This window comes from Molothrus ater, chromosome 8 (assembly GCF_012460135.2).
Source record: "Molothrus ater isolate BHLD 08-10-18 breed brown headed cowbird chromosome 8, BPBGC_Mater_1.1, whole genome shotgun sequence".
Taxonomy (NCBI): Eukaryota; Metazoa; Chordata; class Aves; order Passeriformes; family Icteridae; genus Molothrus; species Molothrus ater.
Genome location: NC_050485.2, coordinates 8,606,610 through 8,625,107, shown reverse-complemented (window position 1 = coordinate 8,625,107; position 18,498 = coordinate 8,606,610). Strand labels below are relative to the sequence as shown.

The window sequence follows — 18,498 nt, the reverse complement described above, 5'->3', positions numbered from 1 at the left end:
TTAGTTGCTAGTGATTTTCTGTGTATTGTCCATACCACCTTCCTCTTTTTCGATTAAAAAGGCTCTCTTTTTTTTTTCAAAATTAACATTCCTTTGGTTTCCCCTAACCCTAAGCATTGTTCTCCCATTCTTCTTCTCCTTCTTTAACCAGAGTGATCTAGAAAAAGACCTCTACCTCTACCAGACTGAGTTAGAGGCAGATTTAGAAAAAATGGAGAAGCTTTATAAAGCACCACATAAAAAGCCACAGAAGGTATTTCCTATTCTTTTCATGCTGCCAATCCCCGTTTCCAAACTCTCTGCTCTAATCTATTCACTGCTGGATGATTATTAAATGAGGTTGGGATAAATAATGGTTCTGAGCGTTCTGACTGCATGGCTTGCTGTGTTGCTGTCAGAAATAATAGAATGTGATGCTGAGAATCCAGCTTGAAATCCATTTCAGATATAGTGATTTCGTCTCTCTCCCCACCACCACGTCTGCATTCAGCTGCCCCCACCCCCATTCCAATCCCCATTTCAGGTTTAGAGTTCAGTGTCTGCAAAAAAAACCCTCTCTATTTTTCACATGAATAGGCAGCAGCAGCAATCAGCTTAAAATTCTTGGTTGGCGTGTCACGTCATCATCTCGTGCCTTTCAAGCGTGTTGCCATCTACTCTCCCTTCTTACAAGCCCCGCTCTCTGCTTGGAGCTCACGCCTACCCAAGATTTTGGATATTCCTGAGAGATTTTACACAATTTTCCTTATGCTGCACCTTGCCATGGCCTTCTAGGGCAGGTCAGCTGCTGCTGCTGCTTCGAGGGTCTGCAGCACTCGAACCATGAAATGATAGATTAATTGGTAACACGCCATTTTTTTCTTTTTTTTTCTGTTGCTGATTTTTTTTGAAGCTGCGGCATTTCACCAGGACTTGGAAAAGCTGCTTTTTCAAACCCAAGATTTGCTTTTTCTTCCTAGATAGAAATCCTCACATAGATGAGGGGACACCAAATAGAGAATTGCTTCTAAAATTGCCTTCAATTTTTAAATAACGTGTTTAAGAAGCGTTAGATGGATTAAAAGCAAGCGGCTAAGAACTGGCTTTTGCTATTGAACCTGTGCAGCTGGCATTGCTTCTCTTAAGTAAGGAAACTGAACTGAAATGTTGCTTTTCTTTTTAGAGCTTTGATATTTTTTGAATGCTGAGTAATGTATTGTGCTGCAGAAATGTAATACACCTTTAAAGCAAAGGCGGGCAGTGACCGGTTGGGGGAAAGCTTGGGGAAATAATTATGAGCATGTGTTTCCTGGTCATGGCCCAGCTGGTTATCTCTTCTTGCTTTTGGCTTTATTCACAATGACTCATTTGCAGACAAAAGAATAGGCACTGCAAAAAGGCATCGGCTGTGCTAAAAACCTGTCACTGCCCTGAAGGAACTCACGAAAATTGTTGCTTTTCTGCAAAGACATTGACAGCTTAAATTGCATTTAGATTTAAACCTCAATGTCTCCTATAGGCTAATATTGAAGTAATAGATGAAAAATTACTTAAGCAAGCCTTTTTCTTTCTCCTCACATGTAAGTGCATATCAATGACTTCTTTGTTTGGACTTTTGCAGAATACAGCAGGTGTTGTTCCTCTGGAAACTTCCACAGACCATTCTTCCTAGTAAGTTTTTCAATTGCTTGTTGATGTCTCTTTTAAAATCTGAGGTCATGTAGGATAGGGTGTTGGAAATGCTTTGGCTTTTTCTGGGATGGATATAGACAAATGCATGTACCATAAGAATTATATGTGTGCTATAAGTAAGTCCTGGTACACTGTCTGCTTTCTGATCCAGAATGTGTTTTGAATTGATTATATGACTGATTGCATTGTCTATGTAAGATTTGCTGATTGTGCTAGGCAGTGGCTTTAAAAAAATCAACAGACCTTTAACTTCATCTGATGAATTTTGCAAATTGACTGTATCTTCATGCAAGTAACATTATTGTGTGGAATACACAAAAATTGTTTGTTACACATGTGTGATAGATTGCCTGCTGCTAGATATTCCGTGTTACATGCACCAGAGCAGATGGATGCAGTTGATGAAAGGCAGTAATTTTCCAGCCTACAGGAAGGGAACAGTGGTAGGAGTAACAATATTTCTCAAAGATCTATTGGGCACTACTTTTTCAGCAGAATATGTAATGAACACTATATTCTGTGTAAATGAGTTGTACATGGAGTTGGTTTGTTTTAGAAGAGGAGCACACACACGCAAAATCCAGAGCAAAATGCTGAGCTGTGTTGAGTTACTTGAGTTATACTGAGTTATTTGAGCCACAGAGCCAGTCCCTACTGTGAGCCTACTGCTCCTTGTAATTGTACTGAATGCTCCATGTCCATAGGCACAGTGATCCCCTCTATGAGCATGGTTTGTTAAAAAAGGCAGTTTCTCCTCCAGACGTCCATTAATATCATGTGTGTTCACTGCCCCTCTGGAGGCCTTAGAGGTCTCCTGCACTTCTTTCAACACAATTTCCTTCTGTCTGTGCTCATTCTGCTGGCAAACCCACACAACCACTGCAACTCTATCATTTTGGTAGGAAGAGAGCAATAAAATAAATGGAAATCTCAGAGATTAGCAAAAATATCATGTTTGCAAGCAATTGGTAGGGTTTCTGTTCATGGCAGCACTATCTGTGCCACACAAAGCATTCAGGAATGCCAGTGGAGGGGAAGCAAGCTGAGTATGCTAGGAATGGGGCACAGGAGTGAGGCCCAGTGGAGTTGCACCTTTTTCCCTGCCCTTGCAGGCTGCTTGGGCTCCAATACAGTACTGCTTGCTGGCCTGAATAAGGGAGCAGCTAGTAAAGAGATTCACCAAATGCCTCCTCTATCTCCCCCAGGTTTAGTCCCAAAGGAGGATTGTTTTAACCCTTTGTTTTTTAACCACTAGGCTAACAACTAACCTCAGGGTAATCGTTATTCTCTGCAGCAACTGGCTGGGTTTCCTCAGGTACCTGCCAAAGAGATGCACTCTTTATCAAAGAGATATCCCTGAAAAACAATAGCTTTGTAGCTCTGGGTCTGTTTGGGCATTATCTAGGTTGAAAAACTGACAATATTCCCTTTCTCTTTCATGGTGCTTTTCATGAGCTTTTCCTCCAGAAAATAATTTATGAGACTGCATATGACCTGGTTTTCCTTGTCCGGAAACTAAAGTCATCTTTGTGATCCAGACATTGTGTAATTCTACCTCCATAGCCAGTCCTCTGACATGTTTAAAGCTTCTCTTTACCCCAGAAGTACAGCATCTATCCAAACTAAACAGATACAAGTACAAATTTATCCACAACAAACAGATATAACCACAAACATTTCCAAGTTCTCATAAATTTGAATCACTCTTGGACATGAGGATGTCAAATATTTCTATTAATTGGAAAAACTATATATTTTTATTTTTTCAAATTTTCCAGCAGTCATGCTTTGGCCTCAGAATAGCTTTGTGTGAGACTCCGTCTTATTCTGAAGAGCCTGGTTGAGCACAAGAACTGGTATCAGTTTAGCTTAGCTTTTAGGAAAACAGTCTGCCTGATTGCTTAGTAAGTTTTTTGCACCTGGAAAGGCAATTTATACCATGGCATTGTCAGTTATTCTTTTGGAGAGAAAACAGGGAAATCTAGAAATCAGATGTGTGGGCATACTTGTGCTTAGGTTCGTGAATACAAAAAGGGATTTGCAATAAATTTCCAGTCTTCAAAAACCTAATACCTAAAGAAATTTTTAAAAAAACCTAAAGAAATTAAAATTGTACTAATTTTAGCATCATTCTGTTTATATATATGCATGGTAGACCTAAAGTCCAGGATTTTTATTCCCTGTAGTGGAAGCCTCTGGCAAAGCTGAACAGGATTGTGTGCATCTGGAAATTCCTCTGGCAATTAAAACAGTATTAAATCTATATCCCTTTACTATTGCTTCTCTGCACAGTCCCTCACTGACAGGCTTCAGAAACTGGTCAGGGAATCTTGAGCTGTAGTGTTGACTGGGAGGCTGAACTGGGTGAGATGACCCCCTGAACAGCTTTGTAAGCATGGGACAGGCATGGCTAGTGTTTAAGGAGAGAGAACTAGAAGCTGGAAGGTTTTGTGTACTTCCAGCTAGCCAGTGAATTTCCTTGTGTCTGCAAAGAAATCATGCATCAGCTCTGTGACTGTTGTCTTATCTGTAAAATAGAGGAGTGCTTTCCTGCTGCCTGTTTTCTGGGGGACTAAGACTGGAGAGTTCCCTCAATTGGAGGATGCTTTGGTAGTGCCAAATGCAGAACACTATTGCAATGTATTCATAACCTCTTCATCACCAGTTCTTCATGCACAGTCTATTCTGTGTTCACAAGTGTGGTTATCTCTTAATTTACATCAAGCTCTCAGCAAACAGTGTGACCTCCTGGTGTCCCTTTCCTTTTTATTGTGTGTTCCAGCTCCACTTATTCACCCAACTACCATGCAGTGAAGAGGGAGTCAGAGCCAGCTGTGGGGGACCCTGCTGCCTTGGAGAATGAAAGGCAGATTTACAAGAGTGTGCTGGAAGGTGGAGATATCCCATTCCAGGGGCTGAGTGGTCTCAAGCGACCTTCAAGTTCTGCTTCCACAAAAGGTGGGTGGTTAGAACACTAACCTCTTCTCCATTCTGCAAAGTGTCAGAAGCCAGGTGATATGGGCAAACTGTTGCAAGGTTTAGAGTCCTATTCAAGCCAATTGAGATTTATGCTATCCTTCCTCTTTGCCATCCCCAGTGTTCCCTCCTTTTTTCTCTCAGAACCACAATGGCCAATATTTTTAATGATGCCTTTAACTGATCCAGGTTCCTCTTCTCAAGAGAGATCAGCTCCCTCCGTTCAGCACCTCAGCCACAGCCCACACCCTCATGTTCTTCCTCAAGGCTGCTTAGGCTGGCCTTGCTATCCATCTGCTCCCACTGCCTTGCCATTCTAGAGCCCTTCCCTGGCTTTTCTGTTCTTCCCACAGCAGTATCTCAGCAGGCCACACCAGTCTGCTGGCCGAGCTACCCTGGTGTAGCTGGTGCCCTGTGCTGCACAGCCTCCTGCCTGCCAGGGCTGTGCAGAGAATGCACTGACACTGAACCAGCAATTGCTGTCTGAACCAGCCCTGCAGGCTCCAGGAATGTGAGCCAGAAGAGACCAATCTCCTCCTCTTCTCTCCCCCTGTTGCAGACTCTCTAAAAGAGACAAGGAAGAGCATGACTCCCATCAGGGAATTGTACAAGGGAATGTATCTCTGAGCCAACTTCAACCTAAAAATGGCTTGAGATGGGGAGAGGACTGGAGAAGGAATGTGCTGGGTTTCTGAACTGCTCTCCCTAAAAATAGTACATGATACTAAAGAGGTCTCTCTGTCTCCATCTTCCAGCTGTTTTTCAGCATTTTGTCAGGCCTGTAGGGCAGGGAGTCAAACTGGATCTGAACAAAAAATCTGTTCAAACAGTTCCCCAAACTGCAATTGAACCTGAATGGTTATTTTGACATTTGAATTTGAACTCAAATCGGAAACAGACTTAAAAACTGCAGTCTAAGCTGAAACCAGACTGAATCCTATTAAAAAAAAAAAACAACAAAAAAAGAAAAAAACAATGTCCTCATCTGACCCCTTCAATTTTTAAGCAACCATGGCCAACCACATTGTCTGAAGGACACTCAGCTTATTCCTAGTATGGAGAATCTCTAAGCAGGCATCTCTTGGGCGAGGTCAGCTGATGTAGTGTGCTTGTGCTAGCACAGTCAGCCTCTGGTTGTTTTCTTTCTCCCAGGAATAAACTGTTTGGCAAGCACTGTGGTAAGACCATAGTAGGTGTGATTACAGGCTTGATATTAAGCCATTTTTGCAATGTTAGTGTCTCTGCATTCTTGCTGACACCCTGATCCTGCCCAGAGTTCAGCTGCCCTTTTCCATGGTGCCACAGCTTCCCTGGAAGCTCATGATGCTTAGCACTTTTTAGGAGGGTACCTTAAAAGTGCTCCAGATTTGCTTCTGGCCAAGCCTCTCATTTTAGAAACATTAACAGCACTTCACCTACTCCTCTAAGTGTGGCTTGTTTTGCAGTTTCTTCCTGCTTTTCTTTATGTTTTGGAATTTTGTTTCTTTAAGGTGCATTCTATGAAATCCAAGCATGTTCTTTCTCCTTTCTCAATAGCTTTCTAGCACTTAAGCTAACAGGTTGTATTTATTTTATTCTGCATGCTTACCAGTGGATCGTAAAGGTGGGAATGCTCATATGACTGCACCCTCTTCAGTTAATAGCCGAACCTTTAATGCTAGTCATACCGGTATGTTAGGTCACGCATGTAAGCATAAGAAGCCTTTATCAGCTGCCAAAGCCTGCATTACTGAAATCCTCCCTTCTAAATTCAAACCCAAACTAGCAGCTCCAGCTGTTCTTGTGCAGGACAAGACGGGTATCTTGCTGTCTCATGAGAAAGCTCAAAGCTGTGAAAACCTTCGTAGCTCCACTGCCTTGTTTGATAATAAAAAGGCTTTCATGGTAGACATAGGGGAAAGCATAGAAAACATCTTGATGAAGTCGAAGCAAGAGTATGCCATTAAATCTGGCAGTACCATGAGCCTGCAGGAGTATGGCACCAACTCTAGGAAAGGCTACCTGTTCGCTGCCTCCAGAAAGAGTGGGGTGGAGTTTACAACACTCTATAAAGACATGCACCAGATCAACCGGTCCAGGATCCATTTGGACACAGTTTCCTCCTGCAGCGTGAAGGATATTGCATCTCAGTTTGAGAATGAAGCAAAGGACAGGATGGAGCACAGCCTTAGTCGAGAGGATTCAGAGCAGATCCCCAAAGACACCGTTTCCTCCCGTATCAGTGCCTTTGAGCAGCTGATCCAGAGATCCCGATCAATGCCCTCACTTGACTTTTCCATTGGGCAAAACAAACCCACCACTTCTCTTCAGTCTAAAACTTGTCTGAGTGCTGCATACTCTGCAGAGATTCTTCTGGATTTGTCAAAAGCACACCAAGAAGAGAAGGATGTTGCCAGCTTTGCAGATAAATCCTCCCGCTCCTGCAGCAATGTGGAAGACACGGCTTCGGATGTCAGTGATGTCATCCCTATGGACACACTTTCAGCTTGCACTGATGAGATAGATCTTCTCTCAAATGCCTCCAATGACAGTGGCAGCAGCTCCAGCAACCTGAATGGGCCTCAGAAGCATAAAATCAACAGATGCAAAGGCTCATGCCCAGCTTCCTACACCAGATTCACGACCATCCGAAGGCATGAACAGCAGCAGACCTCCAGGCACCCTGATTCCAAAGGGGATGTCTATGGGGACAGGCACATGCTCCCCAGAAATGTCTACCTAATGAGCCCGCTCCCATTCCGATTGAAAAAGCCCTTCCAACACAAATCCTGCAGAACTCCGCCCCCAGACTGCCTGGCAAGCCTGGCAGTGCCCAGCCTTGAGAACCCAGACGACCCCATACAGCTGCAGGGGAGTGTAGGAAACAAGAGCCATCACTCCCAGCACCAACCTTGCTCCAGAAGTGGGCCTCTTGCTCCCAGGCGCCTGTCCTCCTTTGACATTGTGGAGAGGCTTGGCTACTTCCCCACCATGGGATCTAGCCGGGATAGCTTCATGGGCCGGGCTGACATTCCTGACTCCTTAAACAATGGGAACCCTGTTTCATATGCCCTCTACCACAGCCTGGACACAAACAACAACCCGCAAAGTGAACTTGGGACGTACCTAGGAGGTGGTTTTTGTGTTCTTTACCGGTGTACCTTTATCTGTCTTCTTTCTTCCATTCTCCTCCTCTTTTCTTCCACAACCCTTGCATTTTTATGTCCCACATTTACATTCCCTGACTCTCTGGTTTTCTCCCCCTGGTGTGTCTAATGTCCTTTTGAGTGTCTTGCTGAGCAGTTTTGCTCAGGGCTTGTTAACAGCTGCACTTCTGAGAAACAATTTCCATTGCATTTCTAATCACATCAGGTTCAGTTTGTCTCTCTGGGGATGCAAGAATCTCAACATGAGATAATTTCTAGACCTGTATCATTTACACACATGGGAATTATAAACCAAACCCAGATGATTTGCTTTAAGGAGTAGTTTCTCAAGGTCTAGTTGTGTGTGTGTGGGTGTGTGTGTGGGTGTGTGTGTATTAAACTTTTATCAACAGTAAAGTGCTAAATCATACTTAGATGACAGTGAATCCTTTCTTCACAAAGTCCTTCTATGTCTTTACTCTTTCCTGTATCATTATTTTCTCCCTGTTCTTGGATCTTTGTTCACATGTAGAGCCCAAAAGGGAAAAAAATGAAAATGGATAAATAATCAACATCTGATTGGCAATTTGGTCAATGGCAATTGAGAATCCTTACTGTCATAATGGAAACAAATTGTTTAAAAATATTTCTTTTTTTCCTTTCTGGTTATGCTAGATAAATCCATGTGTATTTTAACTTCCTTATGTTGTTTTGAAGTAGATTCAGAATCACCAAGGCATTTTGCACCAGTTGATTACATGGAAACTCCAGAAGAAATCCTCCGCAGGCGGTATGACGATAAAGAGGTAATGCCCTCCTTTATAGCTTTATAACAGTAGTGGCTGCTCCACATACAAGAAATACAGCATTCAGCCTTACATAAGGATAGCTTGTATGTCTATGGCTCTGTGTCCTGGAAGTTAGAGTAACAAGCAGTAACTAGTGTGTTTTACTTTCAATACTCTCTGCCACTGATTTGCTGTATAATGTGTATAGTCCAGTTCAGTTTGTTTCAAATAAACCTGATAGTTCTTATCAATTGCACAAAGTTACATACAGAGGCTTTAAGTAATATAAAAAGGTTGGAAATGTATGTGAGAAGTGGTACAACACCCTAGTACTTGCAGAAAAAGATTGGTAATCTGTAATTGTTCTTCATGCAAGCCACTTGAGTCAGTATTAATCAAACTGGTGAAAACACTATTATTCCTGTGGTGGTCCTCAAGTTTTGAACAGTGAGTGCAAGATATTTTAAGTTATCAGAAATTGGTACGTTTTCCACCGGTGTCTGAAGTTGTTGTCAACAGAATGTAGCAGTCCTTTTTGAAATGGCTGGGTAACAGTGGGACAAGCTGAAATAATAGGAAAGCCACATAGACTTTTCAGCACTGAGTGTATTCAAGCTGAGTTAAAGAAGTTATAAAGTGCTTGCTTTCCTGGAAGGTGGAACTAATTTCCCTTGCTGATGGGGGGGCAGTGGGTAAGTTTTGCTTTTAGTCTTAACTTTCTGAGTTCAGATAATGTTTATACATGCTTTGAAATATGGTAAAACCTGTTCTTAATTCCTGTGTGAAAAATTTTTTGCTGTCTTCTCCTGTGAAAGTTAGTAATTCCCCCACTTCCAAAATCCAGCATGAAAACTCCTGTAAGGTAAAAAACCTGGATTCAGTAAGACCTTCTGGTTTCAAATGAGTTAGCACACAACTGAACTCTTCAGCCTGCAGTCAGCCCCAGAAGATGGAAGAATCCTTCTTCACAGATACACAAGAATGCATGTTTCCATTTAATGTGCCAAAGACTTCAGAAATCCAAAATACTTTTTAGGTGTTTATTTACTTCATTACACAAAGTGTGTTACATGAGCCCAAAAGAAGTATGGGAGAACCTGAATGTGTTTAGGCACTCTCCCAAGCTCTTTGCAAGGCTTAGGAGAATTTGGTGCCTCAGAACTCAATGGGGCTGATTCAGGTCTCTTGGAAGTCAACGAGAGAGACTTCTTTTTGGTGGAAGGGGGTTTGGATCAGGTCTCTGCATTATTAGCAATCTTCTTAGAAGCTCCTAAGACCTGCCCAAAACTTAGAAAAACTCCTCATTGACTTCCATTAGCTTTGGATCAGATCCTCTGTATGAATTAGATTTCAGTTATGCCATAATGATGATGTACCTTCTGTGTTTGTAAAATGAAAGGGTATTGTTTAGTTAGTAGAAACAATATTTGATACTGAACTGCAAAGCCCCAGCTATTTGCAGGGAACTCAGGAATATTAAGTCAAATTTATGGCAGCTTTTGAATGCCTTTAACTAGATGATTTACAGCCCATTTTATGCAATTTTATGGCAGAAACTTTTAGAGGACCAGAGACGGCTTAAACGTGAGCAAGAAGAAGCTGATATTGCCGCTAGAAGGCACACAGGGGTTATTCCAACGCACCATCAGTTTATCACTAATGAACGATTTGGGGACCTCCTAAATGTAGACGATACTGCAAAGAGGAAATCTGGGTCAGAGGTCTGTTTTAGTTACCTCAGTCTGCTGCTTGACCCAAAGCAATAATTGCCTCTCACAATGTTGTGCTTTAGGCCGACATTAGCTCTTCAGAGAATGTCGTTTGTTGTTTTTTTTCCACCTTCCTCTTTCTCATTCTGGCTTCATTTAGATCTGCTTTGACTTTTATGCCTGGTAAATAATTTGATATCTCTATACCAAGCTGCATATATTAAAGCATGCCTGCTGAGAATTGCTGGTGCACACTTGTGATGCATGTCTTTAAATATCAGCTACTTAGTCAATCAAAGGCATTCTACATCTTTTGCATCATATTGCTACATTGTCTTCTTGTCTGTGCCTTATGCTTAGAAACTTCATGTCCTGTTGATCTGGCCATGTGGCTGTCACATAGTTGTGGTTTTTTTTAGAAATACATTGTTTCTCCTCTTGAAATATGCTTAACGTCCCTTAGAAATATTCAGAAAAAAAGTCTCAGCATGTTTTACTGCATTCAACTTGGTTGGACTTGCTGAAAGAGACAAAGGAGGAGGTGCATATTTTTTCCAAGAGCCCAAGGCACTTTCCTGGAGGGCTGGATGTTGTGTCCAGGTGTCATGGCCAAATGCCTTTCCTGCCTCACATGGATTACTGCTGGGCTCTTGACAGCAGCTCTGTTTCCCCAGAGGTGCTGCACTGTGGTGGTGGGTGAGGTGCTCACCATATGGATGAGTACACCTGTCTGCCTTTAGTTTCCAATGCTCTGGAGCCTCATCAATGTGACTGCTTTGTATTTTATGCTCTGTTACCAAAATTACTGTAAAATTGTCTGAATATTCTGTGGCCTTTAGAAAATTAGCCAAGTAAACCTTTTAGTGCCCAGGCCTGCTGTCAACATACATTTTGGTTCTTTAGCCACTGAAGACTTTTTTTAAACGTGTGCCTAATTTATTCATATTTCCCTTTCACCTTTGTCTCTTTCCTACCAATTATTACAGAGTACATGGGTCACATTGCAGTATTCAGCAGGGCCAGATAATAATCAATAAGAGCCACATCTAATAATATCCTACTGTTTTTCCCAGCTAGTAAATTTTGCTTTTCCACTCAAATGCCAAAGAAATTTGGTCCTGGAGCCCCAGTAATTGTAGTTACTGGATCAGCTTTCATTCATCAGGGTTAGTCACATTAAAAGTTGACTGCTGTTACTTCCATTTCCTGTAGAGCTCCTAATTATTGCTATGCCAGAAGTTGGCACTTTGTGTCCTGATGGGAGATGCCCATCCAGCATATTTGGACTGTAATACCAGTTGCACGCAAGCTTGTAGCAGAATACCTGCATTCAATTTCCTCCCCATGCTAATCTTAGCTGTAGAAGAGTTTGGCTGATTTTCCTCAGAAGAAGGTTGAAAACCTAATTATTATTTTAATATATTGATTTTTTTTTTTTTTTTTGATCTCCAGATGAGACCTGCTAGAGCCAAGTTTGACTTTAAAGCACAGACACTAAAGTGAGTACAGCTTGTTGCTCCTACCTGGAGTGTTCTTCCTCTGCTTTTTCCCCTAGGATGCAGCATTTTTGACATGTCATGTAATTGGATTCATGTTTTAGGGTGTCTTTCCAGTTCCCAAAGCAAAGTTGTTCATAGTAGGGCAGGAAAAAGTAATATGAACCTTGCAGACCATAGCATCTAAAGGACCTTTAGAAAAATGTCTTCTTTCTCACTGCATCTCTATCCCCCATGATTTTTAGGACAAACCTGCATTCTTTATTGCAACAAATGAGTGCTCTGCCCTGCAGGTGGGTGGAGCCACAGGAGAAGAACATCCTTTTCACTGTGCACAGGATAGCCCATGGGCAGAAGTTAAACAGATGCCCAGCTCTAAGCATGTGGGCCCCTGGCTCAGCATTTTCCTGATTCAGGACAAAGAAGTGTGCAGAGTGGTTACTGCTCTCCTGGCATCTATGGATACATCAGCAGATGTTTCAGATGTCATTGTTGTGCCTCCAAGCCCTGTTTTGGTCCTTTGGGTGAATCCTATGGCACTACTTGTTCTTTTTAGAGAAGACTGCTGTGAAGAGAAGGCCTGGAAAAGCCTCTGTGTCAGCATGAGCCTGGAGAAGCTCTCATTTTAATATTGCTAGAGAGGGAAGAAAGAAGAGCAGAATTCAGTTAAGGACCTGCATGAATGAGCTAATGTCCTGAGAATACTTTTTATATGTTCTATAGGTGATGATTTGTAATAATTTAAATAGCATCTCCCTAGCACCTGTAATAAAACTGAGGAAGATTAGGTGTAGCTATTGTGTCCCTTGAGTAGAACATACCAGAGTGCCAGACAAAAGTAAAGCAGAGCTTGTAAAAATCATCTTGGAAAAGGCTGTGTTGCTTCTTTTCCTCCAGGGACCCAAGTTGTAAGTTTATGAGCCTAGTACAAGCTGGTCACAGTTCCTCAAGCTGCAGACATTCATAATTTTAGCACTGAAGCCTGTGGATTGAAATTCCAATTTTTAGCCCAGTTGAGGTCAGTGACTGCTCAACCATAGGCTGACCATCAGTGTAATCATTGCAGGATGAACTTCACCATGTGAGTATGTTAATCCAATCAGCAAACTAGCTCAGATTAAAATCATATGTCTCTTTGGAAGGTGTTTGTGACATGACTATTTCAAAACTTGAATTGAGGGTTGCTCATCATATCCAGCATGGAAAGTAGCCAGTGTCATATTTGACTTGAGCTTTACCCCATTGCTTCTGGAGACCATGTGGTTATTAGGGCCCTCACAGGCCAACTTTTTTAACAGAATGCCCAAAGAACAAGAGAAGTCTTGCACATCACAATATGAACAAAGTAATCCTCAACAATTAGCTTGTGCTTTGGGTGGAACATGATGTGTATCAACATGCTGATGGACACCTTGGTACCTAGGAATTGCTGGACAGAAAAAGAACACATCTGTTCTCCTCCAGTGAAGTTCTGATGGAGTGCTTGTGTTGTTAACAGGGAACTTCCTCTGCAAAAAGGAGATATTGTTTACATTTACAAGCAGATTGACCAGAACTGGCTCGAAGGTGAACACCATGGCAGAGTTGGCATCTTCCCACGATCATACATAGAGGTAGCTGCTTTCCTTGCCGGTGTTCTCTTTGTCTGCTCCCTTTCTGCCTGAGATCAGTTTATGGGCTTCATGTATGAGACTTAGCTGATTCTGTTTGTTCATTCTAGTTCCTTCCACCAGCTGAGAAGGCTCAACCCAAAAAGCCATTACCATTGCAAGTATTGGAATATGGAGATGCTATTGCTAAGTTCAACTTCAATGGGGATACCCAAGTGGAAATGTCCTTCAGAAAGGTAGGGCTTCTGTTGTGTTGATTAATTGAATCCAGACATGAATGATGGTTTTTAGCACTAGTAACTTGCAATTTCCAAATGAAAGCTCCAATAAAATGGACTCTGTATTCAGGAAGGATTCCTCCTCATCGCCCATGTTTTTAATCCACAGTCATTATGTAGCACATTGCGGTTTTTGTTGCAGGTTGGCTAAATCAAGAAGTGCCAATTGTTTCATTAGGTCCAACTGAGAAGATACTTTGAACAAGAGTGCTGGAAACCTGGCTCTGCAAGGCAAATTAGATACTTGGTGACAGGTCTTTCCAGGTTGGTTAGATTCAGTGGAGGCCCACACAGTTACACAGTGACTACAGTCACACAGTTACAGTGATTTAGAAAAGAAGGAAACTGGGTTCACCATCCCCATGCTACAAGCCAAATCATTGAGCAAGCCAGGTTCTGTGGTATTGAGGTGACTGGCTAGACTTACTGCAGAGTGAAGGTGTGGGAAAGGAGCTGTGTAATGCCTGTTCAGAAGAAAGTCATCCATATTTAGATTAAGTAGCAGAAATTCTCCATCTCGACCAGCTTTCTGTTTTGATGCTCCAATTAGATCTTCTCTGTCTTCTCTTTTAATTATATATGAAGGTGAGGCTTGCAGTGTATGTTAAGGATCTGGAAGTTACTTTGTCAGCAAAACATGGAGAGACCATAGAGTGACCTAGTTTAAACTGCAGACCTGTGCATACTTTCTGTACACCTCATATGCCTGAGAGTCTCATGGTCAGCCTGAAATGGCTGCTTTCCATTTTTAACTGGCTTTAGCAAGTAGGGTCTTGAAAATGTGAGCATAACTGAATCTCTAGACAGACCAAGTCAGTACCAGAAGATCTACAATTTTTTCTTTCTCTGTACTGAAAAATATCATTCCCACCCAGAGTTTAGGATTAGGATAATTGGAAATAGGTTGAGAACCACCAATTATTTTAGGTCAGCTGCACCAAGATTTAAAATGTAATCTGCTTTGGAATGATTAAACATGTTAAAATCAGAACTCCATTGCTGTTCCTTCCCACAGGGTGAAAGGATCACGTTGATTCGACGAGTGGATGAGAACTGGTATGAAGGAAGAATCTCTGGCACCAGTCGCCAAGGCATCTTCCCCGTCACGTACGTGGAGGTGCTCAAACGGCCAGTGGTCAAGAACGCCATTGACTATCCCGACCCACCCGTGTCCCTCTCCCCCAGCCGCAGCATGACAGCTTCACCACAGGTACTAGCACTAGATGCAGCGAGGTGCAACACCCTGCAGAACAGTGGGATAGCGGCATTCTTGTGCAAGAAGCAATAGCTGAAAGAAAGTTGTATTTAAGACTAGAATTTTGTGCCATAAAGCTACGTGCTCCCTGCAGTAGGCTTCAACTGCAGGAAGAGGTGATGTTTCATTTACCAGAAAGGTTAATGAACAGATCATTTGGGGATTTGGAGACTCAGCTTTGTATCTCTGATATGGAGCTTGAATCCAGGCCAGGTTGAAAGGGCTGCAGTTCACAGCCACGTGATTAAATTTCACTGCCAGAGATGGAATGAATTAGTGATCCAGAGTGATCCAGCTTCTCCTGAGTATGTGTTTACACTTCACACACCTTTACTGTGATGAGGGAAATTTTATATTATAACTGTTAGAAGTGTCATAGTCTGTAAGGTTTTAAGAAGAGCTATAGTCTGTAAGAGTCATTATATTGATCCCAATCAGCTTGAATTAAGCTGTATACCTGCCCTTGTATGATCTAACTCATGACCAAGGTTTTTGGAGACAGGGTCAGGAGAACAGCCTGTATTATTTGAAACTGCTGCTACATGAACTCCGGTTTTGAGAGCAGGTCAGTCTGGGATCTTCCATGAATATTAGATTCACTACAAACCATGCTGCAGTTCAAAGAAAAAATCAAAATGGCAGCAGGTAATTATATGGGCATCTCGGAATGTTTGCCATGGCAAACTTATCAGGGAAATAGTGAGTCTCTAAATCCCTTTGTTTTGCTCCCATGCTGCAAATACTCATGCCAGAGGAAGGTCAGCATACATGTCTGGGTCATGGCCATGAGGTTCTGGTGCATTTCCCTCTCACCCATGGGACCAAAACAAGGTCAAGACTGCAAGAAACATAAGGGGAGAACTGGGATTGTGAGGAAAGAATATATGGTACAGAAAGGATAGGAAAAAAGATGCCATGACTCATGCCTGACATGACTGTCTGGATCTTTCCTAACACATTAAAAAGGAGTGTTTTCAGTCTTAGCCACTGTGTAAAGAGGAAAAACTTGACGCTTCTTTGGGATTCTCAGTCAAAGTGGACGTCAGCTGAGCTTTTCTGTGAGCTTGGCAGCCTCTCCATAGCTGTTCCCTATCTTCCACAAGCTCCCTGCAAGCTTCTTCCTTGGATGGAAGGCATCATATCCACCTTTTTTAGTTTTCTTTCCTATTCTTTTGACTCCTCCCCTATAAAGTCTCTCCCTAGTTTTTGCCTGACTTGGCTGAGGATTGAGAAACAGTCTGACAAGTGTTAATGTAGCTGTTCTCACCAATGCTCCTGGTGGTAAAAGCTACAGATAGGACATGGTAGTATGTTCTGTCCTTTAAATACAGGACCTATTTTAATCACCTGAAGAGCTAATAGCCCCAGCTGGCTTTTTTGATCCCTTGCTCCTACACACCTTCTGCAATGCATGCTTCCTGAGGAGCAGGCATTGCTCATGCTGGAGTTGGATAAAGTCAAAGTTCATTGCAGCAGTGAACTCTGGCTGGATCCACAGTGTGAGTTGCTGGGACCCCAGCTATTGCTGCCAGGCCAGTCCAATGCTGCATTCTGCCATCATGATAGTGGCTTCAGCTGCTCCCTGAAGGACTTAGAGCTTATGGTATGAAGTCAGAGGTCACAAGGTGTTTTGTGTCTGGGATACTGGCAAAGGCTGGAGAAGGGTATTAGCAGCACAGGTACAGACTGGACTCTGTGGTTGGAGTAGCTGTGGACAGCATTGTCTCCAACACAGCAGAAGAAAACTTATACCTGTGGTCACAGATCGGCTTCTCTCCACACTTGCTCTCTCTCTTACTTTTGCTTGGTTTTGTATTTTCTTTATTATTTTTTTTTGTTCATTTCTTTCTTTTTCTCTCCTGCTTTTTCTCCTTCAAGTCTCCCAGCTCTGAGCTGCTCCATACTCCAACTCCTCCGCCTTTGCCTTTTGCGCGCCGCGCTTTGTCTCCAGAGGTGCAGGCGGTCACATCCGAGTGGATTGCTCTGACCGTGGGAGTGTCTCCCAGCACCACTCCTGCCATAACTCCTCCATTGCCTCCTCCGCCTGAAGCCTCCCTCTCTCACACTGACTATCCCTCGCCTTCTGCTGCAGCCAGCCCTTCCCCCACAGTCAGCCTCCACCATTCTCATCTCTCTGGCTCCTCGACTCCCAGGTCCATTAGGTCCCCAGTGCCCTCTTCCTCATCCAGACCTCAATCCTCTGCCCGCAGTTTCTATCAGGCCACTCCACAAAATGAAGAGAAGTTTGTTGACTCCCCTTCTCCCAGTGCGACTTACTCTAACTCCTCTCGCTGGGCAGTGGAGAGCCCCGAAAGCATCCTCGCAGAGCAGCGTGACACCACTGCCAGCCCAGCCTGGCTCCCAAAGACAGGAGAGGGCAGCAGCCACGCTGAGCAGAGTGCTCATGCTGTCCCCAAGATCTCTGTTGAGCGCTGCCTGAAACCGTCCCAACTAGACATGCGTGCGAGCCCAGAAAGGAGACCTGTGGGTTCCTCTGAGGACAACCAGTTGTGTCAGGAGCTAATGGCTATTGTTCAGGGAGGTAAAACAGACAAAAGAGACGTGAGGAAAGATGATACAGGAAAGTTTCAAAGCGGGGAAAAGAAGGTACTTCTGCATGTGTGTGTGCTGCTCTGAATCGCTGATTTTTGTTTAACTGGTGGGTTGACGTTTGTGCTGCTCTGCTGGCAAAGCAGAGCCAGTGGCTGCCACATGTCATTTTGATGATCTTAAGACATTTTTTCAGGGGTCACCAGTGGCATTCACTTATAGCAGATCAAAACATTTTGGAAGAGAGATCAAGAGCAATGTAGAAAAAATTATTCTAGAATAGATAACACGGCACTGACACAATCAGTCACATCTAATGAGGAATGAGGGGATTGGAATGGAATGAGGGGATTGTCCCAGACAGTGGCTATTACCAGACGCATCAGATGAAAGCAACACACAGGCCCACTGTGCAGAACACAGACATTTTCTTGCTAATCAGAGATTTTACAGTGTCTCTGAATCATTTTTGGTTATAGAATTTGTTGGTTTTTCCTAAGGACCAAAAAGCATTTAAACATAAGCCTGGTTCCTAGAATCACAAAAGGTGTCCCCTGTTGATCCTGGAGCCTAAGTGAACCTTAGTCTGGGATATGCATGACTAAGGGAGTTTTTTAGGGAGTTTTGATTGTTATGTATGTATTGAGAAGTAATTACCTTTGCATTTCTAAAATGATATGAAAGGTTTCTAACCACAAAAGAGAATTAGACCTACTGATGGTTTCCCCCAAGAGTTTTTAGTTATACGCAGCCATATGTTACAATTAGAGGAAACACGGTGAGAACTCTCCAGTAGCTTCTACAACGTATCTTCAGCCCTCAGTCTTTGTATAGGGTATATACTTTACTTTGTAGCTCTCTGTTGCCTTGGGGCACATTGTGGGTCACAGCCAGCCCAATTACATTACAGTACCCCAAGGAGTGTAAGTTTGGAGAATTTGAAATCATAGAATTCTAAATACTGTCTTGGATGCACTGCAATAGCCTCCATGACATACCCCATCTAGCCAGCATTACATAATGAGAAACCAGGGTTTCCA

General features: G+C 42.9%; 1 protein-coding gene across 13 annotated transcripts in view; it reads left to right on the top strand.

Moving 5' to 3' along the window:
- The window catches only part of SORBS1 (sorbin and SH3 domain containing 1), a 72,062-nt gene that overhangs the window by 42,276 nt on the left and 11,288 nt on the right, over positions 1 to 18,498 (top strand). For 7 of the 13 annotated variants that reach the window (XM_036385385.2, XM_054515566.1, XM_054515567.1 and 4 more), the window contains 9 exons: positions 152 to 253; positions 1,601 to 1,650; positions 4,454 to 4,629; positions 8,493 to 8,578; positions 10,114 to 10,281; positions 11,722 to 11,768; positions 13,264 to 13,378; positions 13,486 to 13,611; positions 14,669 to 14,863. In XM_036385385.2, coding sequence (XP_036241278.1) covers positions 152 to 253; positions 1,601 to 1,650; positions 4,454 to 4,629; positions 8,493 to 8,578; positions 10,114 to 10,281; positions 11,722 to 11,768; positions 13,264 to 13,378; positions 13,486 to 13,611; positions 14,669 to 14,863 — 1,065 coding nt within the window. Of the gene's footprint in view, positions 1 to 151; positions 254 to 1,600; positions 1,651 to 4,453; positions 4,630 to 6,238; positions 7,760 to 8,492; positions 8,579 to 10,113; positions 10,282 to 11,721; positions 11,769 to 13,263; positions 13,379 to 13,485; positions 13,612 to 14,668; positions 14,864 to 16,786; positions 17,516 to 18,498 lie in introns of all 13 variants that reach the window. The other 6 variants (XM_054515562.1, XM_054515564.1, XM_054515565.1 and 3 more) reach the window with 3 other exon arrangements.